A 23,788-nucleotide genomic window follows, 5' to 3' on the forward strand; every position below is an offset into this window, starting at 1 on the left:
CTGCCTCAACACCAAACATTTGAAAAGTGCTTTATAAATGTGAACTATTAATATTGGTTTAGAGGGAGTGGAAGTGGGGATGGACGACTCATCCTGGTTTGCCCAAGACTTTCCAGGTTTAGCACTAGAAGTCTTGAGTCCTGGAAAACACTTCATTCCTAGGCAAACCAGGAGTGTTTGTGCTTGGAAACAAAGCTAAATTTGAATATCGGGTCTGCCTTCTACCAGCTATTTGACCTAAATCGAATTATGGAGTATTTGAACTGATGTGCCTGCACAAATAGAATAAATGAATAAATATTCTTCCTGTATTAAAAGTCTTTATTGAGGGGGCAAGGGTAGTTCAGTGGTAGAATTCCCGCCTGCCATGAGTGAGACCAGGGTTCAATTCCCAGTCCATGCACTTTCCAAAAAAAGAAAAAAGAGACAAACAAAACAAGCAAAAAAGCAAACAAACAAAAATTCAACAAATGGTGCTGCAATAACAGAATGCTCACATGAAAAAATAATGAAATTGTGACTCTGCCATACAGCATACAAAAAAATAGTCTTTCCTGGTTTCCCTTTACTTACAGAATTGGGTACAAAAGCTGTGGCCTGATATGAAAAGGTCCTTCAAGCTCAGTTTCTAACCTGTGCTTCCAGAACATATGCCATTATATCTTTTCTACTCGTCAATAATGATAATAACAGTACTGATGATGATGATGATAGCTAACATTTATCTAGTGCTTTCTATGTGCCAGCTACAATTCCTGGAGTTGTAAAAAAATAATGTAATAAGAACCTCAACTAAAGATCCCCAGAACTGCTCACTATTTCCTAATCACACTACCCTGTTATCTACAGCTGGCTCAATCCTTTGCCCACACTATTACCAGAGACCAAAAATCCTCTCCGTTTATCCTTTAAGATCCTTTCCGAATGTCACTTCCGCTGTGGCATCTTCCTATACTCCACAGGACAGGAATTTCTCTCTTGTCCTTTACTGACCCCTAAGCAATTTATATCTTCTTTTGTGCACTGTATACCATGGGACTATTCATATTATATTGAATATATATTGTTTCAATGAACTTTTTATATATCTGTAGTCATTATCAGAAAAAAAATGGACTCCTCTTCATATTCCTAGCACCAAGCAGATGACTAGGTTGGTATTTTGGTTTATTTGTTTATTTAATAAATAAGAAATTATATATGGGCAAGTTGGTGCTTATGCTTTACGCTACAAGATCCGTATATATAGTTAACAAAATTTAAGCAATCAATATCAGCTTCTCATATTCATTATGGAAAATTGTAAGAGCTGATTTCTGTGTTGCGGTTCATGTGACTTTAAAAACTACAAAGTAAAACTAGGTAATTTCATAACATATATCTCCCCCATGAAATAAGAGACTCCAGTAGAATGGGGGGCCAAGGTATCTGTTTTTGAAATCTGTCATTTAAAATCAAAAGAAAGCAGATATTCCAAATGAGACCACTAAATGTCCCAAGATGAATGTATCAAAGTTGTTGACTCCCTCCAATGACTTGTCCTGCTTACTTCTTGGAAATCTTGAGGCACTAATCTATGGATTTAACTGTGGCTCTGGTAGTAATAGAAGCTGAAAAATGCACTGTTAAGACCTAATAATATCACTATTACTTGAGATTGAAGGAGTTTGTGTTCTAATTCTATTTTGTAAATGAAAATAATTGAAATAGCTTCTCATACTGATAACCACAGGAATAACTTGACCAACAACTCCAAAAAAAGGAAATAATAAACAAGTTTTAACACTTGAGTTTTGTATTATGTCTGCTTTGGCCTCCACTTTGATTATAAATTTGGCTAGAAAAAACTCACCTTTTTTGATTTGTTAAAAAATGTATAAAATTACTTCTTTCCTATAAAGGCCTCAGATAACTGGTTTTCATAGTTGTACTTGCTAATTATTGAGGTATGTAGTTGAAAATTAAAGCTTTAAAATGAATCAAAATATAAATACCAAAAGTCAGCATGCTAGTATTTCTATTTCTTATAATTCATCTAGTTCACTAACTTGTGTGGTAATGTTTTAAATATTTTTTTCAGACTTATTTTTGTAACTTATCCATCATGGTTGATGTATCCATTTTATTTAATGGCCATTACTACATCTTTTAATATTATCAATATTGACATAATAGGTCACATTCATTCTATGCATAGTTTTTAATATGGCTTTGCAGTCAGCAATGTATTTTTGATGTCTCATGTGTTTTCATTGTTGTCATGTGGTGAGCTAAATGGGTTTCCTGGATTCCTGAGAGATTTGACATCACCAGAGTACATGAAGCTCCTTGAATGTGTATTTGTTAATGCCAATTTGGGAAATTTATAGTTAGCACATAACTTGTGGGAAAGTCCCAGAATGGGCTGAGATCTCTTTGGCAGGATCGTATCAAGGTGAAAATTCAGTTCAAAAATTACGAGACACTTATATTGTACTCTGTGTTGTGGTTACATGATATTTGAGACACAGAACTTGGCTATTGAGTGATAAAGGTCTGAATGCCTGTGACTCATCAGGAAGCAGAGTCTTTCTAAGGCTTACTTATTTCCTCTCCCAGCCTATTTCCTGCCACATAAATTTATCAACAGACTTATACACAAATAATTGGGGTGCCAGACAGCCCAAAATCATGACCCTTTTGCGCCTTAAACTTAAAATGCACACTGAAAATATTTTGTTAGGACTATCGGCATTCGTCTCTCTGCTTCTATCCTTCCCAGAGCAAGAGATGTCGTGCTCTGCATTTGAATTTATTCAAATAAAAAGATTCCTTTTTATAGTCTTTCTGGAGACAGTGTATGGTGAATCATTATTATTATTATTATTATTATTTAGTTACAGTCGGGCTGATATCCACTTTTAGCAAAGGGGACTGGGATGGATTTCATTATTTATTCAGAATAAGTTCCTTCACTAATATAAATGTTGCTAAGGATAAAGCTCTGAAATGGATCCTGATTCTTTAAATTCTTTCCTGTCTGTTTCAGGAAATAGTGAGATCCTGTTGATAGTAAAGTACAATGTGTCTAAAGTTCACTTCTAAACACTCTGCTCTTTGCAATGAAAGTCATCTGCATTCTCTTTATAATTCAGAGCCACAAGAGATCTAATCGTGGAGATCTAATCCAGCATCATTTAGGAAAAAAAAATCCTTGATAATAATTCTCCCATTCAGATTAGTGAAAGCAGTAAAGCCTTCCAGCTTCTGTTGTCTTAAAAAGACATTATGAGACAGGGGAATAAGGACCTGGATTATGGTTTGGGAGATTTAGTTGTTTGTAAAAATAAAATGATTAGTACAGTTATTATTCAAGTTTTTAATCAACTAAAGCAAATGGCATCTGTTTGTTATCATTCTTTCTACAGAAGACAAAGGCTCAGGTCCCAATGGTGCTGACGGCGGGGCCCAAGTGGCTGCTGGATGTGACTTGGCAAGGAGTGGAAGACAACAAAAACAACTGCATTGTGTACAGCAAAGGTAAACACAAGATCATTTCCCTGTCTTTTTGGAAGTGTTGAAACCTGAATATCACAAAACGGCACCAGAATGAGCTGGAATGGGAATGCAAAGTAAAATTTGATCCTTTCTTCCTTTTCCCTAATGTGTGAGTCTCTCTAAGCTGTCTTCTCAGTAAGGCCTGCTGGTTTCTTCCTGTACAACATATGAGAAAAAGTATCAGGCCATTAATTATTTAGCACTGTATACATTTATCAACATCCTATATTAGATGGTCTGACTAGTACCCTTTTCTTGCTGTTTTATTGATAGGCCTGGTTCGATGAAATTCCTGATTCCTCTCTAAGGCATTATCTATCAAAAGTAAATTCCTTTTGAAATATAGCAATCCGTGTCAAAGTGCATGCTCCAGGAGGTGCTCCCCTCCAGCCTGTTTCTTAAATCCTGCATGATGAGAGGATAGCTAAAAATGAAACCATGGCAAAGACTGAGAATCCTTCCCCATGGTGATTTCTGAAGGGCAGGAAGCAAACGGGAGAGAGGAAGTTGCTGGCTTACAGAGCATTGCCTTTGATTTGCTCAATGTGACATCAACCTGGACTGTCTCTTGTAGCTGTTCCCCAGCCAAAGAGGAGCTGTAGCTCCGTGATGGCCCATCCTGGGACCAGCTCTCCCCTAGCACAGGACCCTCCTTGGGTAGGATATGGTTTGGGGCCCTGTTCACGTTCGAGCTCTGTACTCTTATAGTGAAACTCCTAATCTAACTTCTTCATAAATATTGCAAAGCCTTGTGCTTCTCATGTTTAATTTCTTTTAGCTTTCTTTTTTTAACCAAATAGACCTACTGAGATCAAAGATTTATTTGCATATTGAACCTAGAAACCATGAAAGATACAAGGGAACAAGCCAGTAAGCACCCCTATCAATATATTAACATATAAAACACTAATCATAACATCAAAGGCTCTTAAAAACCTGCTAGAAACAATTACATCTTGTTCCTATAATCATTACAACTTGTACACTTATAAGAGGATTGCCTTTAAACTATCATAAGCCTTTGAAAGTTGAAACACCAAAAAAGAGGGAATTTGCAAGCTAAAAAAACAATCTGCTCACCAGCATCTGATTATATTCCTTTTCCTTCTATAATTGTTGGGCTTCTACCCACTAATTTTCTAACCTGAAATATCTGTGGTATATTGGCGAGAACTGTTAGCTAGAAAGGAAGTGAGATTTTCTCAGGAAAAGTCATTGTGGTCTATCAAAGTGGAAATAGAGTGAACCAACTTACCAGAGACCACATTCAGAATGCAAAAATCTGTGAAACACATCTTGGAACATAGGAACCAATGGTTGAGGACAGATTCTTGTTGTGCAATGTATTAATCTCTGTTATGACAATATAACATGGAGGAACCAAGGAAATAACTAGTTCCTCTCTCATGACCCAGACCCATTGCATAGCATTTTTACATCGAACATGCTTTTAGGAGAGATGATTGTTATGATAAATGAAAAAATATAACACAATTATAATTCCATGTTCATTGGAATAGCTCAAGCATATTCATGTGTTTGTATTATGGTCAGCTATATATTAAAACTCTTTTGACAGTAAACAATTTGGGGTAGTTTAAGTAGAAGCTCATTGATTAATTAAAGCAGCATTGAGCCCAACTATCTGCTAGTTTTGTACATTGCTAGTAATGGCCGTCGTTAATTAAGCACCTCTTGAATCCTCTTCTCATTGGTTCCATACCAAATTGCATACATTTCTCTCATTGCTCTTAATCGCCTTGTTTTATGATCATCAGTTTATGTGTCTATTAAAAGAGTCAGTAAAAAAGTTGGCTATTCTTATCTGCCTTGCCAACCTACTTTATATTTCTTGAGGGCAAGGACTGGGTCTTAGTCACTTTCCTATCTCAGGTTTGGCTGCTCAAAAAAAAAAAGCATTAGATAAATATTGATCAGCTGGCCCGATAAATAAATGATGAATAAGTTACCAGATACTATACAAGACAGTTCACGTAATATGATGATGAACAATAAAAAATCGCTGCTATTCAATAGCTTTTTACCTACAAAACAGTAATTTCATATTAGTCAACTTAAAATAACAGTCAGTATTGCAGTTTGAATACTGGAAACTATAATAACTACTGAAAATGCACTATTCCATTTAGTCTTCATTTACCATACCAGCCCGTTTTACAAATAGTAGAATTGAGATTTCAGTAGGTTAAATAATTTACCATAATCACACAGCTGATATTTGGTTGAAGTGGGGGTTCAAGCATACATCCGTCTAATTTGGGGTCTGAGTTTCAGAGCTTCAGAGGCATGAAACTAATTCCTAGTATTCAGCTTGTGTTGGAAGGAGGGCACTGATCTACCCAGAGTGTGGCCCAAAGTTCTGTGAATATTCTAGGATTCTGCCTAGGATCAGTCAGGTAATGGGAAATCTCCACGAAGAGCTTCTACCAGGGCCCCATACGCTCTGGAGTTTCAAGCTGCACACAAGCTGCAGATATCATGAGTTCTCCCAAAGCGAATGGCTTTGTAGGTTAGAATGGTTTAGAAATTTAGATGTAACCCATATTAAATCTGTAGCTTGATAATCTAACATGTGAAACATGTCCATTATGTGGATGCTGTGTATTCATTGGGCTCTTTGATTTACCAAGTGATAGAAATCCAACCGAAATTGGCTTGTGAAAAAATTAAAATGCCTATCTATGAATGTGGGTACGTGTGAATGAGTGTGCGAGTCTGTGTCTTGAGGGGGGGGGGGTGGTCATCAGCTTGTGTAAAAGAGAGCCCATGGATATTCTGGACTTCAGGAACAGCTCAGTCCAGACACTCAAATTCTGTCTCCAAATCTTTCTACTTATTTTGGCTCTTCCTTCTTGTGTGAATTTCATTGTCAGGCAGGTTCTACTTGGGTAATGGCAAACTCCAGACGTATTCTACCAGTACAGCAACTCTGGTGGAAAGAGTTTTTCTGAGTTTTGACCGGGCACCATAGCCACTCTTGAAACGATTAATCATAATGACTCTAACTCACCACACCACAGTCCAGGGCCCATGATTGGGAATTAATCTCCTATGAACCACTGAGATGGAGGAAAAATAGTTCTCCAAAAGATAGCAAGGAAGAGCCAGAAGAGAAGAGAATGATTGCTTGATAGGCTATCATCCATGTCCCCAGAGGCTAAACAGTATCCTTAATGCCTAACAAGTTCTCACTGAGAACCAAAATAAATTCCTGATGATGCAGTTCATCTTCTCTCTTTATTTTGTTTCCTTGTTAAGAATCTAAACTACTTATTACTCTTATGTTAAATTTATTATTATATGACCTCGCTATCTGAGAGCATATCATTTCCTATTTACAAATAGAATATAAAATGCATATATGTAGCATTTCTTATACAGTGCCTTAGCTGTGAGATTTTGATAGTATTTTCTGAAGATATGTAAGATCTCCACTTACTAACATTTAAGGATATACTTGCTTCTTAAAATATTATTAAATGTAGCAAAGTTGAGCATAACTATAAAACTTTCATGTTCAGAGTGTTCATCATGTGATCATTATGAATGTATATTCTGTCATTATTGCTGTGTAACACACTGCCGTCATCTTGTTCCAGCAAAGTAAAAAAAAAAAACAGCATCGTATTTGGCATTAATATTATAATCTGATGTACTTTTTTTCCTGCCTCAACTACTCGCATCATTCCAGAAAGTAATTAGTTCATCCAGACATTGATGGGCCAGATTTGTTGGGTTGTCTGTTTTTTGCCTTTATTCTTAACAGACTCCAGATATTTCTAATTTGCTTATCTCCAGGGGAAAAATACTAAAAAGCATCATGCTGAAGTTAATAGAGCTGTGCCTCAGAAGTTAGAATAAGTAAAGCCTGGCACACCTACCCCTAAAATCCACTAAGGGCTGTTAAGTCTTGGAGATCCACTGCCTTTCTATGTACTGTTGTGTTCTTTACTTTATAATATTTTCAAAGTATGGTGACTTTTAAGATGCGAAAAATAAAAATATAAAATTTTATGTTTCGGGATATTCAGAATTAAACATTTCACATCTTCCAGGTGGATGCATTCATTTAGTTCACTTCAAATCAGGGAAAAGTTATATTATTTTTTTATGGAGTTGTTATTTCAGATAAGTCATACCCTCTAATTCTGCAGGTCAGGAGAGTAACATTGTCAATCCAAAGAGTGAAAAGAGTATCCGCTAACCCCCACTTCCTCCTTAACAATAGAGAGTTTCTTTGTATGTGAAAGTGCAATATCATTGTTAAAAAAAAAAATTATAGTTGTATGGTTCAAATACCCTTGGCAGTGAGGATGTTAGATTAAAGGCCTTAGCACCTGTCTTACTGATTTCCCCCTTCACAAATGCTAATTTTCTAATTAACCCTTTATAATGCTGGAGCTTTGCTGTCTCTGGCTGTGCAGATGGTTTAAATATAGAAGGATGTTACCACCCCTTCACCCTCAGAATGTTCTCTTTGTGTTGTTCTGCCTGAAAGTGACATTATCTTACCCAAACCCCTTACATCCAACACAGCAATTCCTTGAGCAGAAGCCACTCTGGACTTGAAATAACAAAGGGAAGTACCTCACAGAATCACCTGGGATGCTTTTAATAAGTTGTGGGTGTTTTAAAATTTGCATTTTGTTTTCTAGGGGCTCTTTGGAGATTATTCCCACTTGCCTGCCTTGAGAGAAACCAAAGCTAGACTGTGAGCTCTGTGGGCAAAGGGATGTGCCCCTCTTTCTTAACATTGTGGTCCCTGTGCTTGGTAGTACCTGACACATGCTAGGCTCCCAATAAATATTTGAATATATATATATATATTTGGTATGAACTTTGGGGAAATCACTTACCCTCTTTGAATCTTGTTTTCTTTTTTTCAGCTGTTAAGTAGAACAGCAGTGGCTGCCTTGTAGGATTTTTGTCAGGGACACCATATACAAAACCGGTAATGTAATAATGTTAGATTGCTGATTAAATAATATTCATACTCAGTCCAGTTTGCCCTTGTGGTCCAAAGTCAGTACAAATTTAAAGGAAATGAAGTCAGACCTCCATGTTCTCAGCAAGAAAACATGATCATCTGGTATCAGATTTATACCTGAGTGAGTCTTACTCAGTCACTGTGCGCTCACATGTGTCTGCAAAGGGCAGTGCCACAGAATCAGAGGTTTGTAGTCTGTGCCTGAGAACATCATTGAATTTTCCCTCTTGGACATTTAATTTATTTTTTTAAACTTTTTATTTTTAAATACTTTCAAACATACATGACAGTTACAAAAATGATATAAACGCCATGGTGAGGGATTCCAACATACCCCTCCCCCCACGTCCAGATCCCCCACATCCACTGGTTTTTACCTTTTGCCACATTTGCCATATCATTCTATCAGTCAGTTTTCTGCACAGTTGAGAGTAGGTTGCATACAACTCCAGCTCCTTGAACAATGAATACAGCCATGTGCATTTCCTCAGAACGAGGATATTCACTTGGGTAACTACCGTAAGTATTGTTAGCAAGTTCAAGAAATTTGACATTGACATACCACTTCTATTCTATTTCAATTTTTTCATACGTCCCAATATTGTCCCTTTGAATCGGTATTTTTTATTTTTAATAAAAATTTAATCCTAGAATAGATATGATGGTGCTATTAATACTAATCATCAGTAACCATTCATGGAACATTTGATCTATATTAGGCACTGTTTTAAACACTACATTTTCTTATTTACCATTACGGCAACCTTTACATTTTCTTATTTACCCTTACAAAAAACTCACAATGTAAGCGTTACTATTTCCATTTTGCAGATGAGTAAACTGAGGTTTAGATAAGTTAAGTAGAGAGTTCAGGGATACACAGCTCAACGTGATGAAATTGGAATTCTGTCTTATGTATATTAGCTTCAATTTCCAATTAAACAATCAATAGAGCTTTGAAGATTCTGTTTATTATGGCAGGGTTACAGTTCTCAGCTCTCTTTCACAAATTTATGTACATGTTTATCAGCAAAATTTGTTTTCATTCTATCGTATAGCTTTAAAGATAAGGTATTCAAGGATTAAAACAGCAGTGGTTAATTTCTATTGCTTCTTGACCGCAGCAATTTAAAAAATCATATAGAAGATTGCATGTCAATCTCAAAATCATTCTTTGAACACATTCATAGTTCTGATATTGCTTGTTTGCACAAATTTAACCATGCAGTTGATTCATTTAATCTGTTATTGATTGTCTACTATATTCAAGGCTCTATATTAAATACTGTTGAAATAATGACAGATTCTAAAATGGCCTAACTTGGGTGAGTTACTTTCTGCACAAGGACCAAATGAATCGTCTTTTCAAAATATACACCTTTCATTATAGGGATTCCTGCAGAAGTCTGGGCAGTGTTCCAACTGAATATAGAAGGTTTGTTACATGTTATTAGTATTTGAACAACGGCTTTGTCTAATGTGGCAACTAGTTTTCTAACTAGCCTATCCGTTAATGTTTAGTTTCACCTAGAGGTCTGATAGTATATAAATAACAAGCAAATTTAAAAGGAAAAAAATTTGCTCATATTTTAAGTATTTAGCCATTTTTTCATTCACAGACAATGTAGAACTGTTGTCTAGTTTATGGTATTGTTTCAATGGGGTGGGCACCTGAACCAAATATTTAGCAGCAGGAATTATAAAATCATAAGGCGATTAAGTTAGCTAGTCGCAGAATTCCAATATTGCTTTTTAAATGACTTCAGGATATAGGAGGTACTAAGGTTATTATCTGTTATCAGGAATACAGTGGAATTGTACAACTGGATAATAACCAAACAAACTGACACAATGTAAAATTACATTATCAGTGTGTTAAAACAAAATTGCGCCCTAAAGGAGTCCACATGCCAGCTCAGAGCTGCAGTGTAATTATGCTTAACTCTGATAATTAAAATACAACGGAGATCAACAGAATCATTTTCATTAAGAAAATTATTAATGATGGTGGTATAACAGTAATTGATTGCAGAGCACCACAGGATAACACAATGCTGAAAACCCAACATGTTTCATGAACATCTGAGGCCTTTTCTGGTTATGTTCTGTAAGAATAAGAGATATGTTTTGAGGAGTAAGCAAATGATTATGCCTGTTCTAGGAATAAGTGATTATAAAAATGGCTGCTTTAGAAAACCACTATTTTGTTTCAAATTTTCGTTTCTGAGAGATGCTTAAGGTTAAGACAAGTGACCCCAACAGCGACTACGGTATTTACAATAGAACTATCTGCTGCAAATTGCAGAGTGACTGAATCTTCAGCAAGCACCGGGCCTTCAGTTATTTCCATTTCTTACTATGCATTTACTGTTTATGCAATTATGTACGTGATTTACTGATGTTATTTTTATTTCAGTATGGGTCTGGTTGTCTTGAGTCTTTTATGTCCTTAGTTATCATTAATGTATGCTTTAAGATGTGAAAAAAATACACTTGTTTTCATATCAACATTGCTGTGAATTTCCTTAATGAAATATTGGTAAGTAACCCTACCCTCCAGGATAATACCATTGATTACCTTACTGGATTAGATGTGCTATCAAGTGTTAGGCAGAAAATATCCTAAACCGTCCTGGATCCATACGCGAGTGAAGCGTCTGACTCGTAAGGGTAAAAACCCAGTTAGAATGTTGGCAAATGATAAGAACTAAAAATATATCAGTTTTATAAGTATAAAAATGAAAAATGAAGAGCAGGGTCTTTTGAGAGTTGACTCACTATCATTCAAGGATGTTAGCTTGTCATTCAAAGAGATGTTAATCTTGAAAGCTATCCCCAAATGTATCTTTTCAGCTCAAATGAGGGACAAATCTTTTGGGCAGATTTTTTTTTTTTCAGAATAACATATTGTGAATACTATTTTTAAACAATGTATTACATAGAATGAATCATTGTTTTATAATTCTAGGTGGGGAACAAGCAGAATAGTGCTTTGGTTCTAGTATGATTATAATTGTATTTAACTGTATTTAAAAAGTATTTGCATAGAAACATATCCTGGAAAGAATATCTTGAAATTATGAAACCATTTCTGTGAAGGTGCTAAAATTTGGAGCGACTTTTTGTATCCCTTTTTTTCTAATTTTCTTCATTTTGATTATATTATTATTATTACATAATTTAAAAGATTTGCAAATGAAAATCATTCTTTGTCTTAATTACATTCTTGCTATTTTTTATGCAACCCTAACGAAAAAAAAAATCTTGACTTTACCACCAAGTGTGCTTTACCCACAGAATTTAAAGTATTTCCTAGTGATATAATTATTTTTCTTTAGTATCCCTACGAATGAACTAATATTTTGTTTTTCTTAAGAGAATTTTCCAGATAAGAATATCTTAGCACACACTCTGCATATGACAGTCCAATTATATATAAACAACCCTCCCCATCCTTCACCCCCACCCCTAACCCCCAGCTTCAAGAGTTTATTAAAACAGCTTAATTGATGAATGTGGAATAATACCAGCTTCAGTCTCACACGAGCAAGGATAGATTAGAAGGATGTGGAATTTTGATTGGAGATTTCAAGTTGAGTATAAATTGGAGTTGGCAGAGAGATGGTAGGAAGGCATATCAGGTGGTTGAAATTGCCTACCTGAATGCTTCAGGCCGCCATTCATGAACATGGTGAATTCATGAGAGCATCAAAACAGTTGAGTTAGAGCAGAGTATTTGAAAATCAGACCAGTGAGGGGTAAGTGTTCAAAAGGTTCTACGGCCATGTCATTGACTCACTTGAATGCTCCTGAGACCTTCTTGTCAAGGTGGTGACAGCTACTGAAGGCTCTGTGGCACATTTGATAGAATTAGGACATCTATAAGATTATTGTATCAGAGGTTAAGCTCAAAACCATCTACTAATAAAACCAAGACTTCATCTATTAAGGAAAGAATGTTGGCAGCTATTCATATCCAGAATATTGTAGTAAATCATCCACCTTACTCCACTCTACATGCCTCCAGCTATTTTTTTTTAGTACCAGTGAAACTTAAGTCCACTTACTTGCCACCATTGATTTCCTATCTGTGAGTTCCCTCAGGCCCTTACTTCTAGGTTATCTAGCTTGGATTCCATAAGTCTATCATATTTATCACTCTTGTACCTCACCCTTCTCTCTCTTTGGCCTTTACTGACCTGGGGAAAAAAACATTCTGGTCAAGTTCAACTCTCCATTTCTTCCTAACTACTTCTAAGTAGCAGAAATTAGGCGAAATTAATATTTGTAAAGTGCTGAGAATAGTGTCTGATCCACAGCGAGGGCTGTATGCCTGTGTGGTCAACAAACAAACAAAAGGACACTGTGCTCACCAGTTTTATGCTAGACTTGACGAGAAGATGAATGTGGGTGCTCAGGGTGTGTCGTGGAGGAATCTGAGTTTATTCCCCTAATCCACCCAGTCTTCTGCCCCATCAGTGACGGTTTCAGACTTCTGTCTCCTCAGACATACGTCTCCTATTAATTGATATTTCACACAGAAAAAAAAAAGTGGAAAACCAGAAGCACTTGTAACTTTCCAATGACTTTCGATGATTGGTCATCACAGGCCAATTACATGGGTCTATATGGCCGCTGGGCCAAATCCAGCCTTCCCTGTTTTGTGAATAAAGTTTTATTGGAACACAGCCACACCCATCTGTTTAGTTATCCTCTATCTTCTTTCATCTGTGGCTGCTTTCACACTGCACCATCAGAGTTGAGTAGTTGTCACAAAGAACATCTGGCCTACAAAGCCTAAACTGTTTATTTTTTGGCCTTTTAAAGTAAAAGCAGACAAAGGCTTGGACTAAAACTACAAAGTAAATGGCGCTTGTAATCCTCCCCTGTGTATTTCTGTGATGTCATTCCCTATTACTCTCCACCTGTTCTCCTCCAGAGGGGCACAGGCCACCTTTTGCTTGAGAATGCCTTTCCTTAGGACCCTGGCACTATGCTGGGACCCTGCATTGCTTGTTCTCTCACTTTATCCAGAACTCTGCCCAGATGTTACCTCCCCAGGTGGATCTGCCTAACTACCTTTCTAAAACATCTGCTCTCTCTCTCTCATGTTCATACTTGACATTTTATCATAATTAAAAAAAAAAAATTATAACATCCCACCCCAACCCTAGAATGAGTGTTCTCTAAGGACAGGGATTTGGTCTGTTTTTTTTTTTTTTAAACCAAGCATGTACATAGTAGGTGTTCAGTAAATGTTTTGCATGAATGTATACATGAACGACTGCAGGGATTTTTTAATATGGAAAGCAGTATATGATACATAGTTAATAATATTCTCACAATTATCTTCCTGACTTTGTTTGACTTTTTAAGATGTCCTCAAACTTTATCCTTAACTTTGCTACTGAATTTTTTTAACTATAAGATTTGTAACCTGACATTTCTTCTTTCAAAATCCTGCCTTTTTTTTTTTTTTTTTTTTTTTTTTTTTAAAGGAAAGACAGAGAGAAGGAAGGAAGGATAGAAGGAAGGAAGGAAGGAAGAAAGGGAAACATTTTTAAACATTTTCTTGTTTTATTGTATTCTGTTTCTCCGTTTTTGTTACATGGGCTGGGGCCGGGAATCGAACCGAGGTCCTCCGGCATAGCAGGCAAGCACTTTGCCCGCTGAGCCACCGCGGCCCAAAATCCTGCCTTTTTTATGTAGAAACTATCCAACTTTTTCTTGCTAGTTTTGATCCCTGTCTTTTACATTGAGGCTTTCCTCAGATGGTATGAGATCCTTGGATGCCTGTCTTTTTCTTTCTGTTTTTTTGAGTGGGGCACTAAAGGCTGAATATAATAGCAGCTTGAATGAGCAGGCCTTCAACTGATGGGTTTTGCCTAGGGTCATGGGACAACAACCTAGCCATGATGATGAGGTCCCCAAATGACATTATATGTTATATTTGCTTTTTTATTTCTCCCTTAGCATGTTAGCTTCTCCAAGAGTGTCAGTCTCCTCTCTCAGGTATATGAACCTTGCAGCCAGCATTCTGAAATCTTAGAGAATGCAACTGGATGATACAATGGAGAACCCCTATCAGTTTGTTGAGAATATAGGTGTTCTTTAATCCTTTGATTTCAGATGACACTTGGGCCTCACATTTTGCTGAGCTGTATCCTTGGGTCTAAAGCCTCTCTCTTCCATATTTCCAGAAACCAAGTCTCCATCTCCTAACAAAGCAGGGCAGGGTGGTCACTTAACTCCATAAGGAAAGGATGGGCATGGAGGCTGCTTGCTTCTTACTCCAGGAATGCCGGTCCTCCACTGGTTAGCTTCATGCATGCCCTGTCTTTCAAGGTATCTGATGCCTTCATTTACTGATTTTTGGGGGGATTCGGTGGAAAAATCTGCTTGCTTCTTATTGGCCTTCTCTCCTTCAAGGGCTTGGATTTCAGCTTTCTCTACTCTGCTATGTCATTTATCACTCCATCTACTTTAGACCTTCCAATATTCTGTTGATTATCTACTCTTCCCCATCTCTTTTTCTTATCATTTTTTCTTCTTTCGTTGTCAGTTGAGTGAGAGAGAATAGAAATAAATGTGTGCAATCTACTAATCTTCTCAGCATACTTAACATACTTTCTGCTTCCTTTCTTAGGAAAGTTTCTTCAAAATATTCTGCACTCATTACTTTGACTTCCTAAATTCCAGCATCTTCTCCCCTGTTCAGAATCCATTGAAGTGACTCTCCCATAGGTCTCCTGTATTTCCTTGTTGCTAAATTTCCATTCCATTTGGCTTGACTACTTTGTATTATCTGATTTTGTTTATCACCCTGTCATTTTTTAAATTCTCTGACCATGAAGTCACATAACCCCTGCTTCCTGGACTTCCTCCTATAATGCTGATCATTTTAGCATCATATAGCCACATGTCCAGTGGCTAGTTTCTCCATCACTGTCTACCCACTAAATGTTGTCATCCCTAGTTTTTTATCGTTTCATTTATGTTTTTCCTCAGGAATATCATCTATATGTTTTAACCACCCAACCCCTTACAGCGTCATTTTTCACTCTTCCTCCATAGATACCGTAGGCTTCAGCCATACTCAATTATTTAAAATCCCTTCAGAACCCCATGTTGCCCGTTTCTGCCTTTGTGCATGCTTCCTCTGCCTACTAACTGTCTCCTAACTTCATCATCGCTCTCAGGTACCCCAAGGTTTAATTGGTATCAGTGCCTCTGAAAAGCATTCTCTGTCCCACCTCCTTAGGGGAAAGCTTAGTCCCATCCTATGCTTTGTGCTGAGCTGGATGGGAACTCCTCAAAAACAATGACTACAATTCTCACCTCTACTCCTCCTCAGCCAGCACAGAGCCTGTCCTCAGTGGATTTTGAATTATTATTTTTTGAGTTTTATGAGGCATCACTCAACACAATAAATTCTAGTGTGACTTGATTTAGTTCCAAAAAGTACTAGTGTAGAAATCATTTCTCTCCAGGTCTAGAAAGATATTCCATCTCTTAGCGAGATTTTTTAAATGCTAGGAAATCTGGAACAAAGATTTTTTTGGAACATCAAATATATGCATAGCATACATTGTATTACATCAGTAGGCATGAGGGTATATAAGAGAATTGGGGAAAAATTAATAACTCCACATATACAAAAGACACTGTCAAGCCATCAGATTCTGTCTGACAACTTTGCACAGAAACCATACGAAGACATTGGCTTACTATTACTGAGCAGGTCCTGCTGGATCTGCTTTACTTTCTCCTGTCAAACAGTAACTGCGTCTGCTACTCTCTGCTCTTCACTTGGGTAAGTCAGCCAGCCCTCGAGTCTTTGCTCTGCAACTTGAAATTGGAAGCTCTTCATTTTACCCTTGGTGTTTAAGTCAACCCCATTTTTTGAAGGCTGTTTTTAAACTTAAAAGGTCACCTTATATGCCATGACATACAGTAGTACTTCAAAGAAAATATATTCTCATTAGTCTGTCTGAGGTCTGTGAAGACTGTCAGACAACAATGGGGTCAACCAAGATAGTATATTGTGGTCTTGCAAGCAGGAATATCCCAACCAAGGGAATGGATGGGAAATACATACATTTAAATATGAACAGATAAGATCTTTCTATCTATTTATGTAGTTCTAGTCACCACCCATTGAAATTCAATGAGAATAAATTATTTTAAGCCTGTTTTTATTTTATGTTTTTTTTTCTAGAAATCTAGTATATATCATCACTGTCTGGTCTCTGTGTCAGTAAAGATGTTTAAGAATGACTGTTCTTCATCCAGTTGAATACCCTTTCCTTATGCAGTCTTTCAAGAAATGTAGATCTCAGAGGTTTACCATGAAACGTTACTTTTTCAGAATAGTCATCAAATATTTATAACCAGCAATTTAAAGTTGCATAATGAATTTGATCAAACGAAGCATGTGATATTTCTGGCCCCCCTAAAAGATTTAAGATTTCTGTACAATATAGTAAATAAAAATTTTAAGTCCCACAAAGAGCTCCTTTTGTTTGTCAGCAGGAATATTTCTTTTATCTTGCTGTATCCTGAGTGTAGATTTCTGAATCAGAGTGCAGTGTTTTCAGGTCAAACATTCTCACCTCTCAAGTCCAGAATGGCTTGATCTCAACCCTGGGGAAGCAAATAAAGTGGCCTCTGAAGGACTTTTAGGCCCATCAGTGGTTTAGTTTAGAAACTTTTGCCTCATAATTAGTCTTACATTTTAATAGAGTTACAGATAAGTATATTTTTCTATCAGTGAGATGAAGGAGAAAATGAGTAGGAAAGAAAATGGAGAGGTCACTTTTTATCTTATCAATGATTTTATATACGACTTTTTAGTTTACTACTTCTAGAGAAATTAAAACAATCATCTTTACACATAGGCAAAATGAAGCAAGATGTATTTGAGTTTGTGTATTCCTCAATTCATTGAAATATTAACTGAGGAAGCACTTGCACCAGGTAGCAAATCTGTCAGCTTTTTGAGCTATGTCTAAGCAAAGGTTTTCATTGGTACCATCCAGGTTATAATTTGTACATATCTACATTCCTTTTTTTTTTTTTTTTATGGCTTCTGTATACCTACCTAAATTGTGGTCTGCTCCAGCAATATGGTACCAGCTTGTTAGAAATACAAAACTCCAGTGCCATGCAGACCTACTGAATCCAAATCTGCATTTTAACAAAACCTCCAGGTGGTCTGTGCATTCATTTAAATTTGAAAGGGGAAGCAGGGGGTACCAATTACTGACATGACCTTAACAGGAGGGTACACTTTGGGATGAAAACAATTAATTTTGAAAATATAATGTAATAACTCTGTCACTGAGTCTTGTGAATTTATTTTCAGGTTACAAGCAAATGAATACAATTGTAGAGCATGAGACTATCATGAAGGAAAAATAAGAATGAACAAACAAAAAAAGTTCTCGTTTTTGTGTTTAAATATGCTACAGCTTGAGCACTATCTTTTCTGGCACTACCTCTCACCCCCCCACAAATAGGATTATGGAGAAAGAAAAGAAAATGCTGCTGTACTCCATTTAATGAGAGCGTTTATTTGCTGTTTTTCCCCTTCTCTCCAATATCATTTAATGTATATTTGGCATTATATTGTAATGTGAGTGTTTTTCACGGTAAAACTGTGTCCTCACATGTATGACTTTAAATCAATACATTGTTATTTTGTAAAACAAAATACTGAATAACTACTTAGGGCAGACACAGGCCCCCTGACCTCTGGAGCTCTCAGGAGGCTTGCCTCTGTCATCCTTTCTGCAAAGCAAAAAAGGAAAAAAAGAAAAGAAAAAAATAAATTTGCTGAGCCACACATTTCAAGTTGTCGACAACCCCATCCGCAAGAAAACAGAAGAAAATATATATGCTCTCTGTCCTGTCAAAAGGCTTTTGCCTTATCTTGAGAGACTGTCAGGCCAGGAACATCAGGGAATGGACAGGAGTCTATTAAATTAATAAGCTGCTGGATGGTGTCTGGAGAGTTATGATGCTCCATAAATCCAGTTTGATCATGGTGGACAAGGTTTAAATCTGCAGACTTCTAATACACAGCCAGTTCTCGGATTGGATTTGAAGTTTTGTGCTGGAGACGCAGAGATAGTCCTGCAGCATGTGAATTAAGATTTATCTTTTTTTTTTTCCTATACCTCTTTTTTCTTACACCACTTACAAAAATGAAAGCACTTTAGGGATCCTAGCAAATGTTACTGCTGGAAATGAAAGAACTGTTGTCAAGGTGAAACTGTGACCTAGAAGCCTAAAATCAAACCTTGGTCATTCTATTCAAGCAGCGCCATCAGAACTGAGTGTAAAAGGTCGGCGTGGCAGGAAGGATGCCTGAACTTATCTATAACCTGTTTTATAGTGATGCCTGTCAAATTCCACTCCTCTGTATTTATGGCAGAAAGAAAACTAATGGTGTCAGATCTGCCCTATAGTAATAAAAAAAATCAGGAAATATTTTCTTCACCCCATTAAATAAAGTCCTCTGATACAGCATTTACTATGATATAAGGTTTATTGGTGTTTTCGGCTTCCAACTATTTTAAGCCAAAGAACAGTGTTTTAGTAGTCAAGCAAATTCCCAAATTAACTATTAATTTTAGGTTGAGAAAAATTTGTTTACATAATACTGATAAATAAAATCCCTGGGATAAAAAAAAGTAGAATTTCTTCAAAATCATAAAATTCTCCCTGTTGAATTGGTTTGTGACAATGTTTAAATCATGAAGAAATTGTTAATTAGATGTTGACTTCACCAATTTACAATTGTGGCTATAAAGTTAGGCTTTAGCTTCTTACCTTGGGTCCTAGTTACCTTCAAGAAATCTAGAATGACAGACGATACTTCTTTATAACCACTGTTACATCCCTAACTTCAATCTACTTAAAAGTTACCATTAGGATCCTTTTACTTAAAATCATTCATGAAAACAACTCTCTACTATAACATGAGAAATCATTACGGGATCAAATGGGGGGGAGCCTCAAAGCACTGTTTTATACACTGAATTCTTAAGTACAAATATCCTATGAACGTCATGCCATTATCTTCAGTTTTACAATGAGGGCATTAAGGTTCCCAGAGCTTAACTAAATTGTACAGGTCACAAGCTAATTAATGGCCCCGTTCATATTGAACCTATCTCTGCCTATCATTCATTCATTCATTCATTCATTCAACAAATATTTATCAAGGGCCTACTATGTTCCAGGCATTTTTCTAGACACTGGAGTATATAAAACAAACCATTATCCCTGCACTCATGAACTAACATTTTGGATCGGGGGAGGGGGACAAAAGTAAACAGTAAACTGATTCAAAGGCACAAGTTGTTCACACACAGATGCACACACACACACACCTGCCTCCTTTACATAGAAGTAACTCAGAGGGGAAAACAAAAGAGTGCAAGGATGAACACCTCTGGGTTGCTAATGGTAACGCTCTGGTGTGTTTAGGGATCTCTGAGAGTTACTGACTTTTTCAACGAAAGATGATTTCCTTCATAATTTACCAGCAAACTTCTTCAATACCAAACCACTGCCCATTAGTAGTTCGAGATTAAATAGACATTTAGATAGTTCCCTCATCCATTTCAGCTGTAAATACATGTGCAGTGTCACTCTCTACCCCTTCCCACAACAGTGTTAGGTCCCTAGCCAGGAAATACTTAAGAAAAACAAATGAGTCCCACACTGTGCCCTAAAGGTCGGAATATTCTGGCTTTGTGGGACAGAGGAGGGCTCCCTCTGCAAGGCTGTAACTTATAGGGGGAACTCCCTGGTTCTGGTTTTCCAAATTCAATCCTAAAGCCTTTGTCAATAAAAGAATGTCAGCTGTTCTCAAAAGCAGGAAAGAGACAATCATTATATTTGCTTCTGTTGAGATGTTAGTGGAATTTAAGAAAAGAATATTGAAAATTTTGAATATTTTTATCTAGAAAACATTCTATAAACAGCATCTCCACCAAAGAATTTACTTGTATTGTGATTCTGGTTCTAAGCCCCAGGAACAGAGAAAATTTGGGGTCGATGCCTGACTTATAGGAAGCACACAAGAAATGTTCGTTGAATGAATAAATGAAAGTTTTGGCTTTTCTTATCTCTCCTCTTTTTGCCCTAGTTTCTTAGGTCAAAAGGGCAGGAAGAGATTGGGTTGGGAAGCAGTAAAATATATAAAAATTTATATTTAAAGAATAAGATAAGTGATAACTTTCTTGTTGTGAATGTAGCAGCTTTGTTATACACTGTGCTGAGGTTTCAGTCACACAAAACACACAGAACTACTTTGGAAGCATGTCTGGTTCAATGTTAGCATTCCCTACAAATGTAAAATATTTGAAGTTATAAAGCAAAAAAGGAAGCTAGTATTTCTTGAGCACCTGCTTTATTGCAAACCTCTGCATCCATTATCTCAGTATAGCTGCTTTGCAAGGACTGGTATAATTTTTACAGTTGAAGAAACTGAGAGTATAATTTGGCCAAGGTTATTATAGCTTGTGAGAAGCAGAGTCAGAATTTGAAATGTAGATTTGCCAACTACACATTACCTACAGATAGAAGGACTTCATTCCTGCCCGTGTGTTTCTTTTAATCATTAAAATTTAACATGCCTACCAAATCAACAAAACAATTGAGCTCACACTAGTTTTGCTCTACATGCAAAAATTACTGGGAAAAATTCTGAAAAGTTAAGAGATGAATTACTATATAAATAAAGCATTTTCCAAAGAAAAATTCCAATTAAATTAATTCTAATCCCCCTTACGTAGATTTTTAGTTAATATGAATATACAGTGAAATGAACAAATCTTTAGTGTATAATCACATTATAGAATATACTTTTCATCCCCAGAAAGATCCCTCATATTCCAAAAGGCAAACACTATTCTGATTTCTGTCAACATAGAATAGTTTTGACTATTCTTCCACTTCATATAAATGAAAGCACATAAATGGAATCATATGCTTTTTTACTTTTTTGCTTGATACAGTGTTTTAGAGATTCATCAATGATGTGTGCCATAGAAGTTGCTCTTTTTGTTGCTGAGTAGTGTTTCATTGTGTGACTCAGCCACCATATGTTTATCCATTCTCCTGTTAATGGCTATTTTTACTGTTCTCTGCACATGTGTGTCAATGGCTTTTTAAAAAAGGGACTCAACTCTTGTTTAGAGAGTATGAAAGCCAGTGGTGAGATATGGCATCATATCAGAGGACATGTCATCAGCAGAAGTTCTGTCAGTAAAGGAAGAACAAGAATCAAAATCCTTTGCTTTTGTATTACAGTGACCTTCAAATCTTACTGACCCCATGAGTCTTCAGGAGTCAAAGAAAATCACATCACTAGATTTTCCTTTACCCCTAATTCTTTAATTTGTTTTCTCAACTGCCTAACCAAAGTGATTCAACAATGAATGAGATGTAAAAATTTTCCAGTGGTCTTAGTGTGTGAATATACATGGGCTTCACTTTTCGGGTCTTTATTTCTCTTTGTCTTATTAATTGCCTTCCACAAAGCAACAGAGCTATCTTCAAAGCACTTTGAAATCCCTGGATGAAAACAGCCAAAGCCATGGAAAATATCAGCATTATTATATCAGCTAATAGGCAATTGAAGTTATGAAAGGAATAGCCAGAAAGACAAATGAATGGCCAAGAGGTAAAACAATTATTTAAAGGAGACATCATGGGTAATAGTAACCGGGGTTCTGAGAGCAGGAATAAAACGTGTATCAGGAGGAGATGGATCTTAAAGGAACGTGGTACACTTAGACTTAATTAAGGAACTATGAAAATGGACACTACTAGACAATATCAAATAGCTTTGCTAACTCCTTATATGAATTGGTTAAAGCATTAAGAGCAATCATAGGCTATGGCTTGTTCTGTATTTTTATAGGAACATATGCACCATTGCTAGAGAACATTTCAAAACCCAAATAAATAAAAGTGCAAATAAAATATTAAATCTTGAGAAACAAGAATCATACGGTTAACAGCAATTGGCTGCTATGCCCTAACCTTCAACTCTGAAAGTATGATGAACTAAAGCGGTGGATCTGTTAGCTGAAACAAATGTTCAGAAATGTTGGAACGGAAGCATATGAGACATGAGGGAGTGAATTGGTTCTCTGGCCAGCCAAAAAGTCCACTGATATTATAGGATGGGGCAATTCATTTAAAAATACAAGACTGCATAAATGACTTTTACAATAAAAATGAGAGGGGTAGCATAAAACAAACATAATTATTACCGATTATTTATAACAAGTTTTTTTTCCTTTGAAAACAGCTATATAGAAGTTTATATGGAAGTAAATTATAAAATGTGTTTAAAACTCTAATTAAAGGACAAATTAAAATAACTCTAATACACAATTCACAGTCAAATCTTTGCAGAAGTTCAGTTCTATAGAATTATGTTTATCATTTGGACAAACTATTTAAATCATTTGGGGATAAGGATAATAATTTCTGCAGCAGTTTACTTGAGTCTAAAATGAAAGCATAATATAGGAATTTACTTATCGAACTACCCTGCTCCAAAATGAAAACAGATTAAGAATAAATGGAAAGCTTTCACACATTAAGATTTCTTTCTCGAAATTCTTCATGAGATAAGGATTAAATAACTGCTAGCATTCATTCAGAAACAGGATTGTTTTGGAATGGAAAAAATGCCTTTTGTTTTATGCTGATATTAGCAAAGAGTTTGGAAAAGAAAAATAAATTCTTTCCAGAACATTTTAGGTTGCTCATTATATTGAGTTGACTTATGAATAATTTGCTGGTTTTTGAAAACTTCCCTGAATAAAGAAACTGGAAACTATTAATCAAATAAATTTATTAATTTAATTTAGAAATCAAGTTGGCGTTAGAGGGGTAAGATTTTACTCTTCAGTGTTTGTGTTTTATTTTTCTCCTTTGGTGGATTGATAGTAAAATCCATCAGTGCCTCTAATTTCCATAGGGAAAAATCTTTGGAACCCCATCCAAAATCCATTCTAGCTGCATTTCCATTTTAAGCTAAAGAGTATACAACCTTGTAATGCAAGACCAAAATAGGGAACACTTTCTCTCCATATACTAAAAATACTGCAGATAATAGTATAGAATTGTATTGGGGAAGAATGAACATCCCTCCCTCCCCCATGAGTTAAAGTAAAACACTAAGGGTGAAATTAAGTATAGAACATAATTAGAATG

General features: G+C 36.2%; 1 protein-coding gene across 9 annotated transcripts in view; it reads left to right on the forward strand.

Annotated features, from left to right (window-relative positions):
• Positions 1-23,788, forward strand: part of ZFPM2 (zinc finger protein, FOG family member 2) — a 476,528-nt gene that overhangs the window by 328,606 nt on the left and 124,134 nt on the right. For all 9 annotated transcript variants that reach the window (XM_077167456.1, XM_077167455.1, XM_077167457.1 and 6 more), the window contains one exon: positions 3,408-3,519. In XM_077167456.1, coding sequence (XP_077023571.1) covers positions 3,408-3,519 — 112 coding nt within the window. The remainder of the gene's footprint in view (positions 1-3,407; positions 3,520-23,788) is intronic.

This window comes from Tamandua tetradactyla, chromosome 6 (genome assembly GCF_023851605.1).
Source record: "Tamandua tetradactyla isolate mTamTet1 chromosome 6, mTamTet1.pri, whole genome shotgun sequence".
In the NCBI taxonomy this organism is placed as follows: domain Eukaryota; kingdom Metazoa; phylum Chordata; class Mammalia; order Pilosa; family Myrmecophagidae; genus Tamandua; species Tamandua tetradactyla.